Raw genomic sequence first — 26,239 nt, 5'->3', positions numbered from 1 at the left:
CAGTAAAAACAGGAGCACAGTTGGATTTAACACAACTATCTTAACACTGTTCCAGAAAATACTAGCGTTACGGGGATGGTGAGTCACTGATGTCTAAACACTTGAGGCGGAACTTCCTCTTGTGTCCATACAAACACCGGTTTGGATTTTGTCTGCAAAACACTGCCTGGGAAAGTCAAATCTCCCTTCCAAAGGTTCCACTGTATCACACCTGCATGCAAGAGAGGGTCACTGCTGTTCTTCACCTTTTGAGGCCACATTGCATCAGGCAGACAGGTAAAAGGCCTGGGTTTAACTGTGAGATTAAAGAACAGAGATGAAAAGAAAGGTTGCATTCACACTTGCTGCAGGGAAGAGCGTCTGATGTGGACTTTGTACCTGCATCCAAGAAAAGGGTGCTTCCGTACATCTTCTACAAGTCGTGTTATGGAACAATTTTACTTCAGATCACCGATGTCCATGTGAATAGGAAACTAACCTGCAGGGCTTCAAAATTTACTCCTGCTCAGCAAATAGCAACGCTATCAGAAACAGCCCCAAATGACCCATGTTCTGATTCTGTTTGCTCAGAAATTCCGCTATTTCTATGATGCTGTATTGAAATAAACTACATGCAGGATCGCTTCATCGGTCATGTTTTAGTAGTACTAAGAACCTGCTGGTATGCATTTGTTTTCTGAGGGAAACTGTTTATGCTGTGCTAAGGAGACTGATGAGGTATCAGGTTTTCTGTCTGATATCACTGCCTCTTCCCGGACGGGAAAAAAATTGTCCATTCATCACCTCAACATAGTAATGTTACTCAACATGCTATACTGTGTGTCCATCTCCAAACTGGAGATGTAGCATTCCACTGAAATACCTACTGCTAAGTTTACAGAGAATTGTTTATTGGATGGCATTATTTCCACAACTAATGATCTTTGGTCTTTTTCAAAGATTTCAAAAATATCATTTTACACTTTGAAAACCTTGAGTCACTGGGACATTTGGGGAAAAAATAGCTTGTACTATATTTGCATGTGGCGTGGGGCCTAGTGATGCACGGCTGATATTCTGGGTAGCTTAAATTCAGTTCTTGTCATATTCTACAAGTGAGATTAAAATCAACAGCTAAAGATCTCACCTAGGACAACCTGAATTTCTGAGGTAGGAGAAAATGTAAGGTTTTGCTTAATAAAAGATTAAAGCTAAATCACTGAAGGAGACCCCAGACTCAGGACCCTTCTCAATACAGGCTGTGTTCCCATGAGATCCACGAAAGGGTTTTATTTTTTAGAACAAGCATAACATTTAGTCCAGAGGAAAGAAACCTGATTAAAGAAAGTTTGACAAATGTTAAATTTGCCAGATAAGAACGCTTGTGGAGGAAAACACGCAGAGGGACTTTTATAAAAGTGTAGCCACATAAGTGCTTGTTTAACACAGTGTTCCACGAGCCAGAAACAGAGTTAATTGCTGTTCTCAGTGCATTTGTTTCCCACATCCCCCACGATGCCTTCACTGCAGCAGCCCAAGTTGCCCGCACATCCTTTATAACCCTGTAACACAGGATCCCTGATACCTCCATGTCCACACACCACTTGCAGATCCTCTGCATATCCCGATTCGCTCCTAGCATCTTCACACATCCCTTCGGCCACTTCTTCTCTCCCCTTATCTATCCTGCGAGAACACCACAAGAGCTTCATGTCTCACCGTTCACTTACCTGTCTTTGTTGGCCTGTAGGATGAGTCAGAATGTGATTTGCTGGGTGTGTTGGGACTTAGGGTACATGCTGATTAAACCTGCATGAGGACTGATGAGCCGGATAATGCCAATACACTCTTGCCAGGTCAAACAATGACTAACGCTTTCTGTCATTCTCTCAGCAGTGTGTCTTCTGTATCTATAGCTCTCACAGCACTAACAGAAACTTACTACCTTTGAGACTGATGCCGCTTTGGCAGGTTTGATTACCATCAGCAAGTAGGATCTGGATTTGACAATTACACATTATAAAACCTGACTAAAACTATCAATAGGTATGACCGATACCATTAGAAAAGGGGTCACTCATACAGTTTTTACTGGACAACTACTTACACATCTTTTAATTTTGGATTATCAACATCCTTCGCTATTTACAAATGGAAAGAATTTAAGACTGTCCTGCATGCTCCCTCAGATCCAATTTCTGACAGTTTCAGTGGAGGTTATTTTTTTCTTGCAAAAACAGTTGCAACATTTTGCTTAATTCCATTTCTTACACTTTTAAACAGAATTTTTCTTCTCTCTGGTTCTTTTAACTGAAGTAATTTCTCACCATAAAAGAGATTAATTTTGCCTTCTTCTTGAAGGGCTTTTTTAGTGCTTGACAGCAGATTCCTCTTGGGTGCAACTTTAAGAGGTCTAGGTGGAGTACTCCAGCTGGGCATGTACGCAGGCTTACCCTACAGCCAGGCAGACTCAGCAGCGCAGCACCGTGGGCATCCCTACTGCTCCCCTTCTGCTTTTCTTGCTACTGTCAGTGAAATGGCGTTGATATTTTGACCAAATACTTAAAAATAATTGTTCCTTTTGTGCAGGTAGGGGCAGTTATGCTGAAAAGTTTTGCATGGAGAAACAACAAATGTTACATGATAGCAATATGAACTTTGGTTAATCCGTATTGTGATCTGATTTGTACCACAGGGGAAAATACCTTCCATTTTGAGGCTTTTTCCAAATACTAAGAAAACTTGCTAGTAACAGATAAACGCTTGCAGCCATCTGCACGTGTGCACGCACCCTCGAAGGGGTTTTGCCTGCACTGTTAGGGTTTGACACAAGAAGCCCGTTTGTGATTCCACTCAGGATTAAAGAGGGGAACACCTTTCTCTTTCCTGAGCAGTTAGGTTTTGGAAGCAGGTGTCTTAAGTTCTGATTTCTGAGAGCCTAAGAACTCCTGCCAAGCCTCACCTAGTTCCGCTGTAAAAAAGTGCTAAAGAGAACACATTTTGAGAGGAAGTGAAACTCTCCACTTTTAATGAGCACCAGCAATGCAAATGCTGTCACGCCCACGGCCCTCAAAGCTCCCCTGCACCTTCAAAAAACCCTGGTACTTCTGCAGTCCCGCAAATGCCGAGACCCGGCAGGCTTCTGGCAGCCAGCCACGCACACCCCGGGCGTGCGGGGCCGCCGGCACCTTCTGACCCGTGCTGATGAAAGTTACGCCTCTCGAGTTTGCTCTGAAAGCCTCAAGCAAACAAGCGGGTAAGGCCGGCTGGCCCGCAAGGCCAAGGAGCTGCCATGGCGGCGGGCGCGGACGGACACGAGAGCGACCGCCAGCGCGGGGCCGCTCTGTCCCTCCGGCGGGGGTCTCTGTGGCGGGAGGCGGCCGCTCTATCTCGCGCTCTATGGTCGGCGGCGGGCGCTGGGGTCGCCGGCGCTGCCGGCGGAGCGCGGCCGACAGGTAAGGGCCGGCCGCGGCCCGTCCCGCCCGCGCCCTTCGGGAAGGAAGGCCTGTCCGCCGCACCTCCACCCCGCCCCTCGCCCCGCTCCCTCAGCCGCCGCGGCGGCGCGGGCCCCCGGCAACCGTCGGGCGCGCGCGCCCCGCCTCCGGCACGCGGCGCTGGGCCGTGAGGGGAGGGGGGCGCGTGCGGCAGGGCGCCTGCGCGCGGGGGCGGCGGTTGGCCGGGGGCCGCGCGACCGCGGCGGGAGCGGGCTGGGTGGCGCGCGGGCCCGGGGGGTGAGAGGCGTCCGGCCCGTGGGCGCCCTCAGGCGCGGGCCCCGTGAGTACGAGTCGGGGTGGGAGCGCGGCGGGGAGCTGCCCGCCGTGAGGGCGGGCCTGCCCCCCCCGCCGAGGCCGGCGGGCGGAGACGGGAGTGGGAGTAGGGGAGGGAGCGGGGCGTTGGGACTGGGTGAAATTGTGGAGGGAGGGGTGAAAAGGTGCAAAGGAGTGGTGGGGGCAGCGCATTTCCGGGCGGTGTTTCAGTTTTAAATCCTTAGCGAAAGAGCGGAGGGGGTTTGCTGGAATTGTGCCTCGTACTTCGAGCCTCTGGTGCGTGGAGGGAACTTTGGCTGCCTCCTGCGCTCATCGCTTCTCGGCAGCCCGCTGCCTCTGCAGGGAGGCCCTCTTAGTGATCCCTCAGGGACGTCAAAGGCAGGGCTTGGGGATGTGATCCTGCCAGCACATAAGCTGGTACGTAATTCCCTTGCAGTGTAGTGTTACTGATATAACCGGGAACAGTTACGTATCTAAAAATTATGTACCCGGTGGAAGTGCTTACTGTGTCAGGCTCAGAGACTGTAAGTCAGGAGGATGGATGTAGTGCGCTGGTGGTTTTATTTAACTAAAGCTTTTGAACGGTTTTGCGGTAAAGTAAATCTAGTACTTGGCATTATTTTTCTCTGTTCATACATGGAGAAGCTAGAGCACGGGCAAGTGATGCAGTTCACTAAAATTTCCTCACTGCTGAGACAAACTTCTTCACTCATTGCTTTAGATGTTATTTTGGAGGGGCCAGAAAAGTAATCAGAGGGCTTGAGTGAAGACTTGCACAGGTTCATGGGAGCCCTCATTTGACAAAAATGCCCCGGGTGGGCTAGCGATGATGGAAATGTGTTTGCCGGTCGTGAGCGAAAGCAGAAGTGGGGCTCCTAGCGGGAGTATTTGAGAAGGTTTGATTTCTGAGTCATAATGCAAACACTTTTAAAGTATAGCTCTGGTATGATTAGAAACCTTGTAGACTTAAGATTTTCATGGCACTATGGTAGTAATAGTCAAAAAAGAGAATACAGATATTCAATTTCTTACCAATACCTGCTTGTCTCAGAGTGAACAATGAAGACCTCTTGTGGATTTAACATTCTTTCCACCCTTTCACTTAACAGCTGTGGAAGTTCCCAAGGGACAGCTGAGTCAATTTAGCAGTGCTCAGTTTTCACCAAAGAAGATTAAAGGAAGGTGAAAGTTTGATGTCATTGAGATGGTTAACATTAAAAAACCCAAAGAAATAAACTTCAGGATCTGTTCACATTCTTTAAATATTTACATTTTTTATCAGTAAAGTTGGCAGTTATTTAAGATGCTCTTTCTCTAAAGATTTTTTTGCTCTGCAATGCAGTGATGATTCTGTAAGTCTTCTGTTGTTTATTACAAATACTCTGATTAGGTTTAGAATACTGAAAAGCACAGCTTTGGCGTTTTGTATAATTCTCTGTCACTGTTCAACATAGATAATGTTTCATGAACTTTTCTTTAACACTGTGAAGTATATCACCTTTCATCCAAGATACTGTTACTGTAAATGAGCTTTTGTGATAAAGACTTTCTTTAAGTATGCTGGATCTTGGTTTTGATTTATGTAAGTATTTCCTTGTCATTTTTGTAACAGCTGTATTTCATTTTCACAAATACTTTTCAGTTAGAAGCAAGAAATATGTTACTTCAACTTCGGAAGGCTTGGATTTTTCTTTTTCTCTCTGGTTTGAGTTGCCACGTTCTATTTTTTCCTACATATTGTTTAAAAGAGAAGAAGTTGAGGGGTGCTTGATTTCTGTCTTTTGTGATATGCTCCTAAATCTAAGTTGCATGAATGAGTTTGGTGAACTTGGGTTTTAGTAGTTTGAAGATGGTGTGCCTGGAGATTCTGAAGAGTGGTCAAATGACTGCCTGGCTTGATGCAAGAGTTCAGTTAAAAATGTGTTTGTTCAGGCAAATATGCTGTCCAAAAGTCACCCAGCAGGTGTGCAGCTGGGCTAGCTGTTTTTTGCTCCAGAGGCTGTGTGCTTTGTGCTGTGTATAAATGGGAGCTTGAAAGTTTTGTAAAACAGTGGGAAAGAACTTCCATCACTCTTTTCTTTGTAGTTTTGGCATATTTAGGGGATTTTTATAAGTATTGTGCCTCTTTTTTTTTTTTTTCCCTGTTGGAAGTGCTTTGGCATACTTATAAGTAACATGCCTTACAGCTATGATTGTGTCATCTTGGTATCCTTAAATACTTTTTTAGCATATATGCAGTGCTGCTGCTGAGAGCAACAACTGGGTAGTATTTATTTGTCAGGCAGTGAGTTGTGGGATAAAGTTATCATGCGTTATAATTCAGGTAATCCTTTTAAACTCATATCATGATGATTGTAAATGTACGCAGTTATAAATAATAGCAAAATTTTAGGATCTGATGTTGCTGGAGCATCTGCAGCACTAATCTTGTGTCCCCCTCAGTCTTCAGTCCTGTAGTTGACTTCTGAACTCTTGCAGCTACTTCCATTCATCAGTGAGATGGGCAGGGGTAATACCTCCACAGAAAGGAGAAGTGAAGGGTCGGAAAGGAGCCACTTTCCCCTACACTGCGTCTGAGTTAAGTATCATCCCCCTTGACCTTCTGTCTTGTCCCTGGAAAGAGCTAGAGCCTGGCTGCTGCTTGGGTGAGGAGGAGGAGTGTAGAGGGACAGGAGCTCTTTAACCCTGAGGGAGTAGGAGAGGAGGAGTCCACATCACATCTTGCCCTTAGTCCTCCAGACTCCCCAGCAATATCTGGTGAGATGGGGAAAAGAGATGAGTAACTGAGTGGGAGGAAGAGTGATATGCCATCTCCCACTACCTGAAATTTTACTGACCTGCTCGTCCAAAAGGTTTAATAGTATCCTCATTCTGTGGGGGGGTATGTTTTTAGAATTACTTCCACAAGCATTTGATTAAAATTGCTTGTTGCTAGGTTGAACTAGAATTGCTGGAACAGTTTTGAATTCTGTCAAATGCTGTTCTAGGCCATAACACTTTCAAAGGATGTGAGTCAGAGCTCTTAAATTATATGTTTGAAACTTTTCTCCTGCATAAAAGTCCAGCTGCAGATGGGTTGAAAATCAGCATGGATCTAAATTGTGTTCTAACATGGAAAAGGTCCTGCACATTTAATAGCTTAACAAAGTCATGCCATCTACACAGTTTCTTGATAGCTGCCTTTGCAGTGGGCACTGACAATTTGTGATCTTTACTGAGATAAGACAGCAAAAATAAAAAAGTAAAAAGTAAAATCTGTTTATGCCTAAGGAAGCTTCAACTGGAATGTCTTTGGTGCAGTTCTCATGCCGAAGTACCTCCATAAGAAACAAATAATGGGATTCTGTTCTTAGTTATGCATTCATAATACGTGGACAACTTTATTAGTTTTCATTTTTTTACAGCTTTGTTCGCAGATACTTGTAAACTGAAAACTATAAATGTGTTAAGTAGCCACAGGTCTGTACTTCTCACATGAACTTCTGTCCGGTATTGCTTTAGCTATCTGTGGTTAACACTTCGGTTTAAAAAACATGTTGTGAAGCACTTAAAGCTGAAATAAGAATGTGCACTGTTTTAGTATAATGTTTTTCTCAGGTGTAATCTTTTGTGCAGGAGAGAGGTGAGTGAGGAATTTGGCTAGAAATGTGTTGAGTTTTGTGGTTGCGTGTTTTGTTTGGTTTTTTTTTTGAAAGTGGCAAGGTCTCTGACATCTGGCAGCCATACTGACTGATACCACTCGAGCAAGGCAGCAGCTGCCAGAAAAAGATAGGGTATTGCTGAGTTGAATCACGACCTTAGCTTTCTGTTATACATGAGATTCCTGTGTTCAGAAATCTGTTTTACCATGTGCGTTTTCAGGCTATTCCAATAACCTTGGGGGGAAGGTGTTTTTAAATTGTGCTGTATTTTTTAAAAAGATATTTCCGTGATAAGCAGTTAGGTAGTTTCAGGGTGTGCCAATACTGTTTGCTGAATGCCTTGCTCCATCTCTTTAACTGCACTCAGTCTGACAGTGCTGTGTCTTTTACAGTGAGGTCAGTGGCTCAGCTGTAGCTGTGTAACAAGAGAGGCCATTCATAAGTGTGCTCCTTGGCCTGGAGATGTTAGATTGCATTTCCTAGCATAAAATCAGAGTTTGTTACATCCTAGGAAAGTGAAAACTGAACTGGAGTATTGGAGTAGGGCCTGCTCAATTGGCCTGTGCTTGGTAATGATGTTGGGCCATTTGCAGCAAAGGCTCTGTACTTCTTTAGTAAAGAAAGCATGAACTTTTCCTTTGGTAATCTCAGAAATCTTAATGTGATGTTTTAGGCACTGAGTATTTGCCAAGAGTTGGGCCTCTCTTTTATAAGTGAAACATGACTATATAAAAATGTCTGCTGCTTGCTTACCAAATTGTCTGGAAATGTTAAAAGCAGCTGTATATCCACTATCTAATATAGATGTAAAGCACTGGAACAAGAGTAATGCTAAAGCCAAGATTCCTCTAGCGCCCCGTATTAAGTGAAAATGTCAACTGGAATTTCTTCTGCATTGGTGAAATTGTTGCCTCAAGTTTGTCCACCTGAAGATAGGTTTGCATAGTTATGGCAGAATAGTTATGCCATGTAGCAATGACTGTCTAGATGAACAGTGTCAGTTGGTTAATCTGAGGTGGTAGAAGTGTGTAGTTATTATTCTGAACATCAGTAGAGGACAGCAAAGCACACAGGTACATGCTGTGGCTGGAAGTACAGAGTAGAGAGGACTCTGTCACCTGGGTGTACTAGCAGTCAGAAAATGACACACATTCTGAGTAAATAGATATGAGTAATCGTTAAGAAGCCATACATCTCAAGCAATGCGTTGGGTCTTCTAAACCACTTTTAAGTCAGTATTGCACTTCAGCTAATGAAATGCTGTATCGGGTGCAGGTGGCAAGGTGGTGGTGCAGGGGTGGCCTCTGTGAGAAGAGGCTGGGGCTGCACCCGTGCTGAACACAGCCACTTCTAGCCAGCCCCAAAAAAGACCCACCACTGGCCAAGGCTGAGCCCATCAGCTGAGCTGGTGGTGCCTTGAGGAAAACGTATTTAAGAAAGGGCAAAATGCTGCACAGCAGCTCTGAGAGAGGAGTGAGGAGAGAGTGAGTGAGGAAAAAAAAAGTGAGAAACAGCTCTGTGAACACCAAGGTCAGAAGGAGGAGGCGAGGAGGCACTCCTGGTGCAGAGCAGATACCCACCGTGCAGCCTGTGGAGGGCTCCATGCCACAGCAGATGGACATGCCGCGAAGGAAGCTGCAGCCGGTGGAGAGCCCATGCCGGAGCAGGCTCCTGGTGGGGACTGCAGCCTGTGGAGAGGAGTCCACGCAGGAGCAGATTTTCTGGCAGGAACTGTGGCCTGTGGCAGGGACCTGTGCTGGAGCAGTTAGTGAAGGACTGTGCCCCATGGGAAGGGTCCACACTGGAGCAGGGGAAAAATGTGAGGAGGAAGGAGTGGTAGAGAGGAACTGGTATGAACTGACCTCCATTCCCCATCACCCTGCACTGTTGTGGGGTGGGGAGTAGTGGAGGTGGGAATGAAGGAGTGAAGTTGAGCCTGGGAAGGACTGGAGAGAAAGTGTTGTAATTTTTGTTTCTCACCATCCTACTCTATTTTTAAATGACAATAAGTTACTTTTCCCTAGTCGAGTCTGTCTTGTCTGTGACAGTAATTGATAAGTTCTCTCCCTGTCTTTATCTCGACCCATGAACTTTTTCATCTTATTGTCTCCCCCAGTCCTGTTGGGGAGGGCGGAAGTGAGGAAGTGGCTGGGTGGGTGTCTGGCAGCCAGAAAATCTGTGACACACATTGAAAGGGCAATAGACTTCACGCATACCAGCGCTCAGATACTGCTGCTTTTGTCCAGTGCATTCCCTGTGGAGCAAGTTGTTCAGCTCTTTGAGCATAAACCAAAGCAGGTTGGAACACAGGAATAGCACCCCTCGGTTGGGGTAGCGTTGGGTGGAAGAACAATGGCATCCCTGTTAGGGATAGGTGAGAGACGCTCCTATTTTCTTCTCTGTCCTGCACGTCAGAGTTAAAGATGTATGGAGAGTCCTCTTTCAGTGCTTTTCTGCTGTGATGTTCCTTTTGTATGAAATAGATTTATTGTATTTGCCTGCCAGGCCTTTCCTTATTTACGTCTGTCGCAATCACTTCTTCCGTGATGCCCACACGCATGGAGACAATAAGTTATGTAAGCTAAATATCTAGGTTATTTCCTGGTGTATTATGTATTCTTTATCTTTTTTGGTTTGTAATTCAGGGACCTGGAGCTGCCAGTACTTTTGTTCTTTTACATTGAGTATCAAGCAGTTATCAAGTAATAAATAGCAAGAAAAGAGTGTGGAAACAGCACATCTGTTTGTATTCTCAACACAACTGGAATGTTTTATCTGGCAGTGGCTGTTACTCTAATCAGGCCCCACAAATGCACCTTGGTCTGTTTCTTTTTAACTCATACCTTTCCTCTTTGAAATTGTCTGGTTCCAGGCAGTTTGTACAATGTTACCAGTTATTGCCTGGAAATGTGTATTATCATCCTCCTAAAATAACCATTCCTTTGAACTGAAAGCTGAGCTGCTATTTTTCTGCAGGTAGTCATACCAGGTCTTCTGACATTCTTCAGTGGGAAGGGTAGACAGAGGATCACAGAAGGTTGCTAGAAATACTACTTGCCTCCTGCTCCGGCTGACCCCGTATTTTTATGAGAGCTGGGGCAGAGAAAGTATAGTTTGGGGACTGGGGCGGAGAGGAAGGTGAGACAGTGCCAGTCGAGATCCAGGCTGGTCTGACTTTATGTGGCTGACCAGTTGAAAGTTTTTTTTTCCACACTACTAAGTGTCTGAAACAAGGAAGTTTTTCCCCAAAATTCTTGTGCAGTCCTGATAATAAGTAAGACTTTTGTGGCACAGAGGAAGCTTACTGGGGAAGCTTTGAAATATGTACCTGCTTGGAATGTATGTCTTGCACAAAGAATTCAAACAGGTTTGAGTTACAGCCTCATGACAAGTGTTAATCTCCTGTACCTGTCCTTTTTGTCCCCACCTCTAATACAATCCACCTTAGCCCTGTACCCCGTGTGTACTCAGGTCTCACCCTTTCTATATGTTTTGTCATTACCTGTATGTTGACGGGAAGCGTGAGAAAATCCCACCCCTTACCTGACATAGGTGCGCTTATAAATTCCTCTAATGTAGGTGCAACTCTACTGAAGGAAGTATGATTGTCAGCTTAATATGTAGCAGGTAGGGAGGAGGCTTAGGTAGGTTGGCAGCAAAACTCTTCCTGGGAGCTGTGTGCTGGACCGGAGCTTGGCCAGCACAGCTCATGTTGTGGTGCTGCTGCCCTGGTCGCCTGGGAGAGCCCCAGATGGGCAGGGTGGCAAAGAGACACCTCCGTTGTTCCCCTCCTGCTGATTCTGTGAGATTGCTAGCGGAGTGTTACGGGGCAGAGTGGGGGAAAAAGCACCAGTGAGGGACAACCTTATTATTCGAAGTTACCTTTGTGAAAAGACTGGTCAGTAAGCCAGGATGGTTGAAACACCCTTGCATGAAGTATACACTTCTGTCCGTGCTGGCACTGTCATCAGCAGGTATGCCTGGGTGATAACGGAGAGGAAGTACAGTGGGAGCACCTGGACTTCTCCACAGGTATGACAAGAGGGTGGGCAGCTTGAGCTATGTAAGAATGGCATCTCTAACATTACAAATCTCCAAATGGAGCGGATACCAAACAGGCTCCAACAGAAATTGTGGTTTCCTTTTAGGAGCAAAGGCTTGAGCCTTTGTTTCTAATCAGCTGGTTTGTTATAGTAATTATTTGTATGCAGTATTGCTTCTGGTACAATTCTCGGTCAAGGTATGCCTGAGTGCCCCCATGCTGGTTCTGCTGTGCTGGGAGGAAAGGAGAGAGGCTGTCTGCCATCCTGGGCTGGGACGTAAGCCGAGGGAGGAGCGTGTGGGACGGCACTAGGGAGCCTCTTAGGGCTGGGGAAAAGCGGGACGTGTTGGGTCTTTGGCTCTTTTTTTTTTCTAGTCATCCTGCGAGTTTTGAGCTGACTCTTCCCTGCAGCATGTGAGAGGTAACAGAGGTCTCTTTATGGTGTGGGGTTTCCTGGATGAAATGTGTCAGCTGTTTGTGTAGCGCTCTCCATACTTCTTGGAGTGACTGCTCCACAGGAAGAAGGGATGTGGCAGCGGCAGTGAGTGGTTTAATGCCCTTGCTTCATTTGGCTTGAAATCCTGAGAGGTGGGAAGTGGGGTGGAAGGGGTGTTTGTCTGACGATTGGGTTTCTTTTGGGGTTTTTTTTGTTTGTTTTTTTACATAGCTCATGATTTCATAATTTCTCAGTGCAGTTGGTGGTTTTTTTAATAGGAAGAGGTAATAAGATTGTAAGTGGTGTATAAAAGAGGTGTTAAAAACTATTAGCTTAATGCCCTACTAATCTCCTGAAAAGAAGGAAATGCCTGTGAAAGGAGCAGGTTTAGACTCTTGTAAAACTTGAGGACTTGAACTGTCTTGCATAGAAAAGCTGATGCTGTACAGTGATCTTTCTGCCTTGTCAATTGTAAAGAATTTGATTCTTTCTTGGAAGTTTTAATGAAGAAGTTTGCTATAATGCTTCATCATAGTCCCAGAGCTAACCTATTGCTGCTTTTGACTTTGGCCTAGATAAAATACTAAGTAATAGTCTGCCTAGTACAGAGCTGATAAATGCAGTCCTAAGGAACTCTTTCATGCTTCATTTCCTGCTTGAACTTATGAGGGTTTTTAAAGTTAGATTGAAGTTAGTTCTTTTTGCTGCTGAATTTGTTCTGCAATCTGTGAATTTGTGTGTGAGCTTGAGGAGGTTGCAAGGGCTTCTGGAAAATCTTGCATGATAGGAGACCTGTCCTTGCTGGACAGTGTGAAACAGGTAGAGTCAGTAAGTTAGTTTGTGTAAATTAAAAATTGATTTTCCATGCAACACATGAAAGTATCTCTCTGGAGCTGTTCTGCAGATGTTCCATACAGGGTGAATTATTTTAAATACAAACACATGAAGAATAAAATTTAGGCAGAAAGTATGTTCTCACTGATTATTTATACTGCTAAGCATAACTTTTTTGGTAAGTAATCATGTGACTCTAGGCTTTAGCATAGTTATAACAACAATTTTTGTCTAAAAATGTATCAGGGAAAAAGAAGTGTTTGGAAAAATAATGAGTTTTTATCAACTCCAATTGCCTATCAAATTTTGTTTATAAGGTTACTTTCTTTCACTAATATCTAGATCAGGGCTACCAGTAATCCATCTTCCTGCTGATACTGTCTTGGTCTACCTAGGAATTTTACCTAGATGAAAAAGGAACAGCCTTTAGTCTAGAATTTCTGGGTATCTCCGAGCTTGGTAATGCTAGTGGCTTCAATCAGGCTGCTAGGCAAATGCCCACTGCATATGGGTAGCTTGACTTTGCAGCCCTTGCACGGGGAACCAGCTTGCACATATGTTGCTCACTTGCTCTGTGCTTGCACAGCCTGTTGGACTCCAGTGCATGCATATTTCTGTTGGGGAAAACCCTGAATGAAAATGGGTGGCTCTGTTCTTTCTAGTTTGCTTAGGAAGAAGTCTTGTCCACACTGGAACCTTGCTTACTATTTTGGGCTGCCTGGATGGAGAGAAAGTTAAGGCTTTGTGTTCATGCCAACAGGCTCAAGGATCAGAACTGAACCCACCTGTTCCTGGGGTGAGTCTTACAGCACTGCATTTCTGATCAGCTCCTGCAGGTAGCCTATTCTGAACAGTGCTAGGAACCTTGGAGCAAACAAGTGGGGTTTGGCATATGTTTCAAAAGACGTAGCAGGCTACAGAGCTTGAGTTGGCAGACAAGCTGCAGAGCACAGGGACAGTTATCAGTACAGATACGATGTTGGGGAATACAGATCATGCAGTATTTATGTGCCTCAATATGATCATGGATATATTTAGAAATGTGTTTGTAGTATCTGTCTAGATATGAGTATGTCTACATACAGGTGGAGACCTTTCTCATTTTTCATTGATTTTAGAATTCTGGCTGACATCATATTTGGATAACTATGTTTTTTTCTGTTTAATTTTTTGTCATGGATTTTGAAATGTGTACTGTGGTGTTTTTAACTTTGTGGCACGAAGTGCTGTGCCCTTGTAGTCATCTGTAACTTTCTAAACTAGGTTTGGTTATGCTTCACTGAGAATTTATTTCACAAGAAGAGTTGCACTCCATGTTCCTCTGAAAGTTTCTTGGTACCTTTGATGAAGGTCAGATCTAGCTAGAGACAGGTTTGAGAGCTATGAGAAAAGTTTAGCTGCACCACAGACGTTTTCCCACCTGTATTTGAGGGATAGCCACATTGAGTTACAAAGGACAGAAGAAGGAAGAACCACATTTCCAGCATCTTGGGGATTATTGTTTATAGCAAGAATTGTTTAGTATTGAATTTTTGATTGAATTATTGTTTGCACATGTTTCATGTCTGACTGGGTGGTCTTTTTTCACCCCCCAACCAATATATCAGCCATAATTTAGGGATATCAAAGATGACAAGAAGGGCTTCTGTAAGTACATAGGTAACAAAAGGAAGACAAGGGAAAATGTGGGCCTGTTGCTCAGTGGGATGGGGGACTTGGTTACGCAGGACATGGAAAAGGCTGAGCTACCGACTGCCGCCTTTGCCTCAGTGTTTACTAGCAAGACTGGGATTCAAGAATCCCAGGTTCTAGAGACCAGGAGGAAAGGCTGGAGCAAGGAAGATGAACCCTTCCGTAGTTGAAGAGGATTACTTAAGAGGTCAGGGAATACTTAAGCAAATCGGACATACATAGGTCCATGGGCCACGACAGAATGCACCCATGAGTGCTGAGGGAGCTGGCTGATGTCATTGCGAGGCCACTCTCGATAATCTTTGATCGATCACGGCGACTGGGAGAAGTGCCTGAAGACTGGAGGAAAGCAAATGTCATTACTGCCTTCAGGAAGGGCAAGAAGTACAAGCCAGGGAACTACAGGCTGGTCAGCCTCACCTTGATACCTCGGAAGGTGATGGAGCAGCTAACCATTTCCGGGCATGTGAAGGACAAGAAAATCATCAGGAGTAGTCAGCATGGATTCACCAAGGGGGAGTCATGTTTGACCAATTTGATAAGCTTCTACGATGAAGTGACTGGCCTGGTAGACGAGGGGAGAGCAGTGGATATTGTCTGCCTGGACTTCAGGAAGGCCTTCGACCACTGTCTCCCATAAGATCTTCATAGAGAAGCTGTTGACATGCGGGCCGGGTAAGCAGAGAGTGAAGTGGATTGAAAATTGACTGAACAGCTGGGCCTGAAGGGTGGTTATCAGTGGCATGAAGTCTAGTTGGAGGCCAGTAACTAGTGGTGCACCCCAGGGGTCAATACCAGGTCCAGTCCTGTTTAACATCTTCATTAATGATGTAGATGATGGGGCAGACTGTCCCCTCAGCAAGTTTGCACACTACACCAAATAGCGAAGAGCGGCAGATACTCCAGAGGGTCGTGCTGCCGTCCAGATGGAGGAACAGCCCCATGCGTCATTACACACTGGGGACCACCCAGCTGGAAAGCAGCTTGTCAGAGAAGCACCTAGGGCTGGTGGCACCGAGCTGAATGTGAGCCAGCAATGCGCCCTTGCGGCAAAGAAGGCACGTGGTATCCTGGGCTACGTTAGGCACAGTATTGCCAGCAGGTCGAGGGAGGTGATCCTTCCCTTCTACTCAGCACTGGTGAGGCCACACCTGGAGTCCCATGTCCATTTCTGGTCTCCCCAGTACTGAAGAGAGCCCAGCGAAGGGCCATGAAGATGCTGAAGGGACTGGAGCATCTCTCCTATGAGGAAAGGCTGAGAGAACTGGGACTGCAGCCTGGAGAAGGCTCAGGGAGGAACTTCCCAATGTGTATAAATGGTTGAAGGGAGGGTGCAAAGAGAATGGAGCCAGTGGTGCCCAGTAACAGAACCAGAAGCAATAGGCACAACTGAAACACAGGAGATTCCACCTGAACATCAGGAAACCCTTATTTTACTGTGAGGATCACTGAGCCCTGTCACAGGTTGACCAGGGAGGCTGTGGAGTCTCCATCTTTGGAGATATCCAGAAGCTGTCTGGTCACGGTCTTGGGCAACTGGTTCTAGGTGGCCCTGCTTGAGCAGGGGGCTTGGACCAGATGACCTCTAGAGGTCCCTTCCAACCTCAGCCATCCTGTGATTGTGATTTGCGTATCCTTAACCTGTACTTAAGGGTTTAATTTTATCTAATTGGAAGTTATGAAGTGCAAAGCATCTGCTCCATTATTTCATGTGAATTGCAGAATGACTGTTGGGCTTTATTGTTGGAGGAGATTCTGCATGACTATTCTAGTCAGTATTTTATTAAGGCTAGTCCATTAATAATGATTTTATGAATGTATTACAACTCCAGCTTTTATACTACTTCTCCAAGTGTGGCTTTCTAACAGCAGGCCCTGGGCCTAACACGTTTTGTTTTTTTTTTTTCCTTTCCTCCTTTAACAGCGCCCAAGCTCCAGTGTTCTTGATTCTGGGTTAGCTGCCTGACTTAGCAACCTGGGTATTTTAAGCTTGCTGGTGAAAAATCATTTTTTCAGATGAAGAGTCCTTAGTATAAAATAGTAAAGCAACATCCTCCAGAGGGGCAATGATCAAGTTTTCCTTTCATTTCTCTGACAAGCAAGTTTTTATTGAGGCTTAACCTCTTGCTTGTCCTTTTATTTCCAGTTACTGTCCACTTAAGTTCATGAGTTCTCCATCTTTGGTGGGAGTCATAAAAGTGCCAGCTCCTCACTGTGTTTCTCAGTCGCCTTCATTCATAAGGGTGCAGTTCTTTATCGTTTGTTAGTAGAATCAGACATGCTTTTCTGTGCATGTGCCATTCTTGTGTCTTGGGGAAAAAAAACTGACAAGATTTAACCTGTGAAGTAATAACGTAAGGTAAATTAATGGGTGAATTGATTCGTGTATGTTTTTCCATTTTAAAATACCCAAAATATATCCATACTTCCCACATTTTGAAATACATACTATATTCTCCATAGAAAACATCAAAATACCAAGCTGCAAGTTTATGAAATATGAATTATGCCCTTCGGCGTGTGTGTTGTAATGAGTTGAAAATGACTAATTGTTGTGATCATGCATGCATATTTATGCTGCTCTGTTGAAGTGCTGAAGTGTATTTTAAGGAAGAGCAACATTCCGTAGCTGACACAGGACTCAGTGAAGATGTAGTTTTAGTTATGTGGAATAATTCACGCTGATGGTTGTATGGTCTGAATATTTGTTAGAGGCAAGTACTGTGAACTTTTACTGACATCTGCTTGTAAAGGAATCTTGCAAAGCTGACAAAGGAAGTTTGTATGTGGGAGATTTCACCTAACTGATTAGGAGGGGAGGAGGGTAGAAATAAGGTGGGTTCAGTAAGTTCAAAGTTTATGTTCCTAATTTAACGTCCTTATACCTTAGCAATTTTACACCTGCGTGCTCTTCCTGATACTAAAAAAAAAAGGTATTTCAGAAGCTTGTTCCTCTGGCTAATACTGCCAATTGCTTCCTCTTGGTTTATTGTGGTTTTTTCCATGGATAGTTAATTTTTAATTTTTTATTTTATTTGTGAAAACAAAAAAGAATTTCTTGGGGGGGGGGGACAGCCCATTTGCAGTAGTCTGTGCATCAGAGGTAAGTGACTGTCTTAACTTTTTTTTTTAAGAATGCAGTCCATTTCTGATAAAGTGGGAGGCTATGAATTTAATAAATTGATTTTTAGCAAATACCTGTTGATAGTCACTCCCTGCACATTAAGTTCAGTATCTTAACTTTATGTTGTCCTTTTCAGCCCAGGTTAATCTGGAACACATTTGGGTTGGGTGGTGAGATGGCAGTTCCCTCCTCATGCGTGTATTTTGTGCAGCGATACCCTTGGTTTATTGTGGAGAGATGACCCCCCTCTGGGGAAGTGCTCTACCTTCTGCACATTGCACAGTAACTAAGAGGTTATGAAAGGCAGCAATTCAGATTATTCCACAGAAACGTGCAAGTAGAGTTTAGATGAGCAAATGATAAGGTCTTTGATTTAATAATTACAGGCTAATATTACCCATGGGGTCCACAGTGTTTACTGTTCTCAGGTTGTTCATATAGCTTATCACTGATTTCGTGTAGGCAACTATTGCAGAGCGTAAACTGGCAGGAGGTGGTGGACATTTTCTCTTTTATTTGAATCCCTATTGTTTTGGTGATGATACACAATGGGATAATAGGGTAAAGCATTTCGGACCATTATTTCCTCAGTTGCTACAGTTATGGAGTCCTAAGCAACTGAGCTGAAATTTGAACAAAGAAAAATTTTGAAAAAGTTCAGAATCACTTCTGTCCTGCAAAAGTCTTTCCCTGGTGTGACAGCTAATGACAGCTAACTAGGAAGTGATTCTGGGCTGAAAGACACGCACTGATGTTTTAGCTGGCAATAGACATTAGCTGAGCTCAAAACTGGAACTATTTAACTCAACCTGTATGCATATGATATTTCTGCTGCCACCTCTTAGGGCACCGTGGCTGCTAATTTATATTATTATGGCATGTGGGCCAGCAAGACTCGGCAAAACGTAAGAAGTAAAATTCATTGCTGAAACAAAATATGGTCATTGAAAATCTCGGCATTTTTGTCTTCCCTTCATTTAGTTTTCCCATTTAATTTCCTTCTACTTACTTTTTATTTTCCTGTTTAGTTAGGGGGCTTTTGCTCCACACCTGTTGCAGAGACTGATTGATTGAATTGAGACTCTAGAAACATGGGGAGATTTTTAACTAGGTTTAATCTATTTTCTGCTTGAATCCACTTCAAACTTTTTGATTTTTTTTTTTCTTAACTGTAAACCAGCAATTACTCTCATCTATTTTCCTGGGCAAACTGGAGTGTCCTGTTTGCTGGGAAGTGAATCCCCCTGCCCCTGTGCTTTTTCTCTCTCTCCTTGATTGAGATTTTTCTCTTCCTTCTTTTCCTGTTGCTTTTTCACATCTTAGTCCTCTTGCCCCCATCTGCCTGCATTCCCAGGAGTGTGTTTTGTATATTGGTTCAGTACTTCAGCTATAGCCTACAGCTGTTACAAGGAAAAGCAGAATAAAGACTGTCAGAATAAATAGTATTGGTTACTGACAGCAACTGCCCGAGTACCTTTTTTTTTTTTAAAAAAAAGGGGGTTAAAACAAAATAGTATTTGGTGCTTATGGAGATTCTTATCTTGCAGGACCCTAGAGATAATGATTTTTTGTAGTTGGTCTTAGCATGGAAAACAGTGGAGTGAGGGGGTCCATTTCAACCTCTGGTTTGAAAATATGCAGGACCACCACACTTCCAAAGGTGATGAAGCTTTTGTAGAACAGATCTGTCAGATTTCCCCCTTGCAGGGTGTGGAAGCTGGAGAGTCCCCCTCAATTGCTGACATCTCCCTCATCTCTCTGGATTAATGGATTCTGTTCTGAGTACCACCAAGGCTGTGTTAGGACAGTTGTCCACAAAACCCAGGACCAGTAGGAAGGTTAGCAGGTCAAAAGAATATTCGTGTGTTTAAAGTGGCCCTTTTTGGGGCAGGGGGAAATAAGAGGGGCAAATCCTTGCTGTTTCTTGCATTGATCTCCAGGCTTTGGGATATCTACGTGACTGTATTAATCACCATTAATCTCTCCATCTGGTTGCATTCCAGTCCGGATTTGTTTGTAATACCCAGGGTAAAGTTGCTGAGTGCTGCAGAAAGATCAGAGACTTGAGAATTGGTTTCACAGTGGTAATGGTACTCTCTCCAGCGCTCAACCAGTATGTGTTGTAGTCTGTGCTGTAAGTGACGGTACCAGAAAGAGAATTAGGCTGCCAAGTGAGCTGGTGCAGACAGGCTCATGTGCACGCTGCTCAGGGTTAGCATCATCTGGCGTTTGGAGCAGATTGTCAGAAAGCACACTCCAAAATACTTGGGGTGGGCTTCCTCTTGGGGCGTGTGTGGTGGTTCTGAGACATCACCATTTGTACGTATATTTTTAATATGAGACTGTATTGTGGCTGCCAGAGTGGTGGTGGTACATAGTGTGACGCTGAGGCTGAACGTTGCTTGTCGCAGGGTTGTGGTGAAAGGAGTATTGAGTGTTAGCAGAAACGTGGCTTGTTGGGGTAGCTGTCAGCAGTGAGAGCAGTACTCTTATAAAGGTACGTGAGACCTCTGCCAGCTAATTCTGTAGTAAGAATTCATTGAATAGCTCTGATAATGCAGAAGGAGAAAAAAATTTCCAGTTCGCTTTTCAGTTGTCAGTGTTGGTGGTATAGGAGAGAGAAGTGATGGAGGTATGGTTCTACCACAGTATGTAAGTAAATACACCAAGGAGGTGCGCTAAGTGAGTGTGAAGATTTTTATAACTGAGGCCTGAAATTTGTTTGCATTTGGGTCTGAACTCTGTTCTGTTGGATAGTGCGGGAGCTGGATAGTGTTTTACTCCTCTTAGCATTATGAAATTAATTACCTTCAGAAACAAGTAGTCGAGCTTACTGTATCTGTGAAATGTGTTACTGACTGCCCCTCAAAATTGCTTTCCAGTTGTTTATTACAAGCTGACAGTAGAAAGTAGTGTGCTATCAGCATGCAGCTTAAATTTGATGATCCTCTTGAGATTTTTTTTTTTTTCAGATGTATACAGCTGTCCTGAACTGTGTAGATTTCCTTATTTTGTAGGTCACTTGGATGTTAGGTGTTGCTCTGTGGTTGGTGTTTTCTTTCCTGTTCTGACAACAGAGCTAATGGGTATCAACAGAAGGAAAATTAGTTCTGTTCATTCTCAGGTTTCCTTTAGAGAGTAGTAGAGACCCATGCTGTCAATACCTTACAGGCTATTCTGATGATTTCCCACGTGGAAAATCAGGGGAAAGTCTGTAAATGAGGGCACTAAGCTAACTGTTTTAAAAGACACAGAAAAATGAGGCAGACACCCAGGCGGTCTCCAGTGTAATTTACCTAAGAACAGAAAGAATTCATTAGAAAACCTGGTCTCAAGGATCAGGAGACAAGGAGGGGAGGACTAAGAGGAACTCAGACTTCCTTTCTTGTTTGTTTCAGTGATTCTGTCTTTGTGTTCTTGAAGACCAGAGGGGGGAAAAAACAAAACAAAAACAAAAAACAGCAAATGCTCCCCTCCACCCCCCAAAAAAACCCCCCACCTGTGGTTATTAGTATGACTGCATGGCTTTTTTTTTCTTCTTGAGAACTGCTCCCTCTCATCTTTATTTTTTTTCCTTGTAAGTAATATTCTCTTCTCCAGTGTAGCCTCCCTTTTTTTTTTGCTCTCTTCTCTGTTTGTGATTGAAGTGAATGTAGGGATCCTTCACTGTTAGTGGTAAGGTCACTGAAAACTCTTCTGTTGCTTCCTTAGAGCAGCACTGCAGTGCACGTGGATGGAGAGAGCAGGTTAGCCTCTCTGTGTAGTGCCTGCCGGGAGGGACAGCAGCTGGTCATTCCCAGTGAATCCCAAGAAGTACAGTAAATTGACTAGTTCATCTTGTTAGTCCTAGGTCTGGCTCCCACATACATCCCCATGAATCAACAAACTTTTCCAGAAGGCACCTGGGCGAAACTAGTGGGAATGTAGAGTTACTGTATTCCTTCTGCCTGCGATATCTCTCCAGGGTCTCATGTATATTTTGAAAGCTGGTATAAAATAGCCTTCCGTGTTTTTGTGTTTCTTCTCTTTGATCCAGCCTGTTTTGTGTACATTGTCTTTAATCACTGCCTTTGCATCACATAGCCTCAGTCCTTGTTCTTCTTACAGGTGGCAATTTTCTTGTGTGTTTTCCATATCAAAGCTCTCTTTTTATTAACATTTCATTCTTTCTCTGCTATGAGATGATAATAACAGACAAAAGTATTAGCATGGTAACTTTACAGTATGATGGCAGCGAAAGGCTGTATGAAAATGGAGCTCTTGGGCAGGAAAGAAAAAAGGATTGGATCCTCACAGACCTAACAATGAAAGGCTGAACCTTTCCCTTGAAAAGCAGGAAGATTTGCCCTTGTCTTTTTTATTTCTCATTACAGCAGCAGCATCATGTGAGAGGGGAATACTGGGCAAAGACCCGCAAGGTGGTACGGGCAGGCAGCAGATACAGAGGAATGATTTCTAATGCCAGTTGAATATTGCGGGGTTCACACCGCATTGTGCAGAGCAATGTAGCATCAATAATACTCTCTTTCAGAAGAAAACAGTTTAAATCTGCAGAGATAATGTCATGTAGTTTTCATTTTGGTGAGGGGAACTGACTTACTCATATCCAGCAGAATCCCTTGCCTTGCAGCTTTTGTTAATTTTGGTAGGAATAGAAATAGTAAAGCCTGTGTATTGCCAGGCACTGTACACAGATGTAACATGGGGTAGTGGTTGCACTTTCTAATCAGAAAAAAAAAGACTGGGGGTGGAGAACAAAGCAGGAAAGTGATTTGCCTAAAATCATGCAGCTGGTTTGTGGCTGAGCTAGGTCCAAAGCCCAGTGTCTTAGTTTTTGACTAGTAGTTCACACTTGCTGTTTCTTTCATGTTTTGTCATAAGTTCTTTTGATGAAGTTTGTGAAGGTACAGCAGTGGAGGGTGGTAGCAACTAACTCTCTCCTTCCTTTTTTTCTTTGTCCAGGTTAGGTTGTATTTTCTGGCATTTGAAGAGCAAAGAGCACCATGGCTCCATGAATTACAAAACCGCAGGAAGTGTGGCAGCCTTCCCTACCTCCAGCTTTCCTTCCTTACTGTGACGTTCTTCCTGTGACCTTTGGTTTCATTCCCACTGGGTGCACAGTGGCCTGCCTCGGTGTCGGAGCAGAGGAAGCAGTTGTGGATCAGGGAGAGCCATGGCCTTGAGCTTGTATGTCTTTCACCTCTTCTATAAGTTCAAAATGATGGTGCTTGTCATTTTGTGTTTGATGGTGCTATGGGCCACTTTCAGTTACTTTGTGGACCCCAGACAGGAAATTTCTAAAGCTAAGAGCATGGTGGAGGATTTCAGAAAGGTAACTAGCCTGGAGGACAGTCAAAAGGAAGAGAAGATCGAATCAATTGCGGAAGTTCCCACAGTGAAGTCATTTCAGGCTCACTGCCCAGCTCTGTCTCCATACCTGCGTAAGTGATGGTGCTTTCCTCTCCTATCTAATAAGTTACATCTGCTTTGGTACTGCTGACTTAGTTTTCTTCCTAGCTGTTTTACAGTTAGACACTTTTCCTGTGAAACAAATACAGCGCAACCAGTTGCAGTAAGCACTTCCAGGTGAGGAAGCGACTTGTGGCACAGAGTGCCTGTGCTGGGTCTGGCTGGGATAGCAGCCCGTATGGTGCTGTGCTTTGCATTTGTGGCTAAAACAGCTTTGGTAACACACCAGTGACTTGGCTACTGCTGAACGGTGTCTGCACACTGTTGAGGCTTTGTCTCTCTTCTCCGGCCCCCTAAAATCTGGTAGGCTGGGGGCGGGGGGCAAGAGTTTGGGAGTGGACACAGCCAGGACAGCTGAGCCTAACTGACTGAAGGGATATTCCATACCATTTATCATGCTCAGCAATAAAAGCTCAGGGGAAGGAGGAAGGGGGGGCTGTTCATGGTTACAGTGTTTGTCTTCCCAACAACTGCTACATGTGCTGAAGCCCGGCTTCCCAGGACATGGCTGGGCATCTGCCCATGGGAAGTAACGAATGAATTTCTCTTTTTGCCTTGCTCACGCCCGCAACTTTTGCTTTTCTTATTAAACTAGCTTTATCTCAACCAGAAGTCTTTTCACCTTTCCTCCATTTTTTGCCTTTTCATTATTAGATGTACTTTTGTCTCTCTATCTTGACAACTGAAGGACTTCACAGCTGTGTTGGGGTTGGCACTACTTATGATGAAGGTTCAATGAGGTGACTGTTACCTTGGTTTGGCCATTTTTATTAGTCCACTTTTTTTTTTGTCTTGGTATTGCTCACAGCACCAGACTTCTGCTTTGCAGAACCATGTCGTTGTCTTCTTCCTCTTCCTTTTTGTGAACCTGATTAGGGATTTGTTTGGGAAGATGGATTCTTCCCTCCTCCCCAGTGTAGTCCAAAAAGCTGCTGTCTAGCTGCACACCCCCACTCCTGCCCCCAAGGCGTATTTGCTTAAGTGAATGCATGGCAGCTGTAGCCATCATAGTTGTCTGCATTGTTCTCTTTCATGGGTTGTCCGAGTCCAGAGGGGCTGGAATGATAGCTCAGTGCAAAAGAAGTGATGGAAATTTCATTTGGCTACAGAGAGGCTTGGTATATTTTATCTTACAAATCTATAGCCTTAAGCCTGTGATGCTTTTGTTCATGCTTGGAGTAGAGATGACTTCTCACAGCCACAGTCCTATGTCTCTTTCTACTTTGTTCTCTTCTGCTTTGCCCTGGCAGCCGTTTCTGGCCAATCCTCCTGCAGTAGGGTGGAACTTATCTTTATTTTTTTTTAAATATATATTTTTTTTTTGTCATCACTACTCTATAATTAGTTTAAGCAACTAAACACTCAACACCCTCTCCTTCCACTGCCTGCATAATGTCCTTGTAGCACTACTTTTCTCTTGGAAAGGCAGGGAAACCAATTGGGGCTTGAAACTGGGTTTCTTATGCTGGTTACAGAGTGCCTCATTAGGTGACTGGACTAGCCACAACCGGAAACATCTCAGGAAGGCTTCTTGTGCTTCTACAGGAGGTGCCAGCAAACTCACGTTCAAAGCATCTCTCACACTAGAAGAAGTGCAAAAGGAGAACCCTCAGGTAGCCAAGGGCCGGTATCACCCTACGGAGTGCTCAGCATTGCAGCGTGTGGCCATCCTCATCCCCCACCGCAATCGAGAGAAGCATCTGCTGTACCTCCTGGAACACCTCCACCCCTTCCTACAAAGGCAGCAGCTGGACTACGGCATCTACGTTATTCACCAGGTGAGGCAACTGTGCAGAGATGTGTTCGGGTGGGGATGATGTCAGTGCTCCGCAGTCCAAGGAGAGGCAAGCTGCTGCCTCTGCTGTCTGACATCAGTCCTCCAAGCATGCTTCGATCACTTCTACTTGTTGAGAGATGCAACAGTGCATGCAGCTATTGCTGGTAGCACTACAGGATCTCAGCTGCTGTTAGCAAAGCTGGGAAGTATTAACAAACAGTGTCTTTAACTGGTGTCCATTTCTCAGTCTAAGTAACTTACTGAGTTAGTGTTCAAGGTGAGCAACTTTTGTATTACTAATGCAACTCCCTTCTCTTGCAGTATACACATACTGTAACCGCCTGTCTTTAAATTTGGAGTTGTTTGGATGGAAGGCCTCAGTTTGTATCCAGCTCTTCTCTCCCATCTGCTTGCTGGCTGTCGTGCTTAGTAAGCTGTGTGTATCATGTGGTTGTACTTCTGCTGTCTCAAACTAAACACACCAGCTACTGCTTGTAGGTGCTTTACTTGCCCAGCAAGGGCTGTGGGAAGAAGTAGTCATGGCAGAGCATTTGATTCCTGAGAGGTTTATTAATTTCTTTATTTGCATTCTTTCTAGGTCTGCTGAGTCAGCAGCTAAAATTTGAGCATGCACACTTGTGCCACATTGTCTTTCATCTAAGGTGCTTATGTTCTGGTCACATGAGCTAAAAGTGGTATAGATTTCTCTTTTGTAATATGTTGTCTTTTTCTTGATCTTTTATGGTGTTTGATTTCTTTTACTATTATTTACTTACCTGTTCTGTTTTGACTCTAAACTGATTTTTCAGACAGCAGGAGAAAAAGGTGATTAATATGGTTTGTCTTCTGTTCTGTTTAAAGAGGCTAGAGTCAATTAACCAGTATGAGGCATTGCATTCTAGATGAAAGCTTACACTTTTGCTCAACGGCACAGCAGAACAGCAACAAAAGTCATGGCATATATTTTCAGTTGGAATAGACTGTTCTTTCATTGTTTAGAGCCATCATGTGGCCCGTAGAATGGAAAAAGTGAGGCTGTTTTTCTGTGTTAGTATGTACTGTAACTGTACATATAATGGCTCACTCCAGCTAGCAAGCAGCGGTTAGCAATAAATCGTTGGTAGAATGTGCATACTTTCTTTATTGAAATAAGTGAGGTGGAGAATGGCTGTTGTCATGTTAGCAAAAAGTAACACAGAAGTATGAAAGTTTTGTCTGGTGTGAGCAGCAATGTTGAGTCTGGACTTGTTCTATCAGCGTTTTTACTTGGAAGATTGGAAGCTTTTGCTTAACCTTTCCATGTAGATAGGCATACCCAGAGACTGGAAAGTGGATCTAACAAAACTCTCTTTTATGGCAAATCCATTTTCACTCTCCATTTGTGATGTCATTAGTTGTTTTAAGTATCTTGTGAGGAAAGAAATAGTTAAAAACAGGATTTAACTATTAAAATACACAGAGTTTACTTTGGAAGAAGA

At 44.1% G+C, this 26,239-nt stretch overlaps 1 protein-coding gene across 1 annotated transcript in view; it reads left to right on the top strand.

Moving 5' to 3' along the window:
- Positions 1–3,719: 3,719 nt before the first annotated feature.
- The window catches only part of B4GALT4 (beta-1,4-galactosyltransferase 4), a 33,816-nt gene continuing 11,296 nt past the window's right edge, over positions 3,720–26,239 (top strand). The window contains exons 1-3 of the mRNA XM_059815748.1: positions 3,720–3,753; positions 22,478–22,956; positions 24,530–24,762. Of these exons, the coding sequence (XP_059671731.1) occupies positions 22,689–22,956; positions 24,530–24,762 (501 nt within the window). The 5' untranslated portion in view covers positions 3,720–3,753; positions 22,478–22,688. The remainder of the gene's footprint in view (positions 3,754–22,477; positions 22,957–24,529; positions 24,763–26,239) is intronic.

The sequence above is a fragment of the Gavia stellata genome, chromosome 1, assembly GCF_030936135.1.
Source record: "Gavia stellata isolate bGavSte3 chromosome 1, bGavSte3.hap2, whole genome shotgun sequence".
NCBI lineage: Eukaryota > Metazoa > Chordata > Aves > Gaviiformes > Gaviidae > Gavia > Gavia stellata.
Note: the sequence above shows the minus strand (reverse complement) of the source record. Positions and strands in the feature narration are given on the sequence as shown.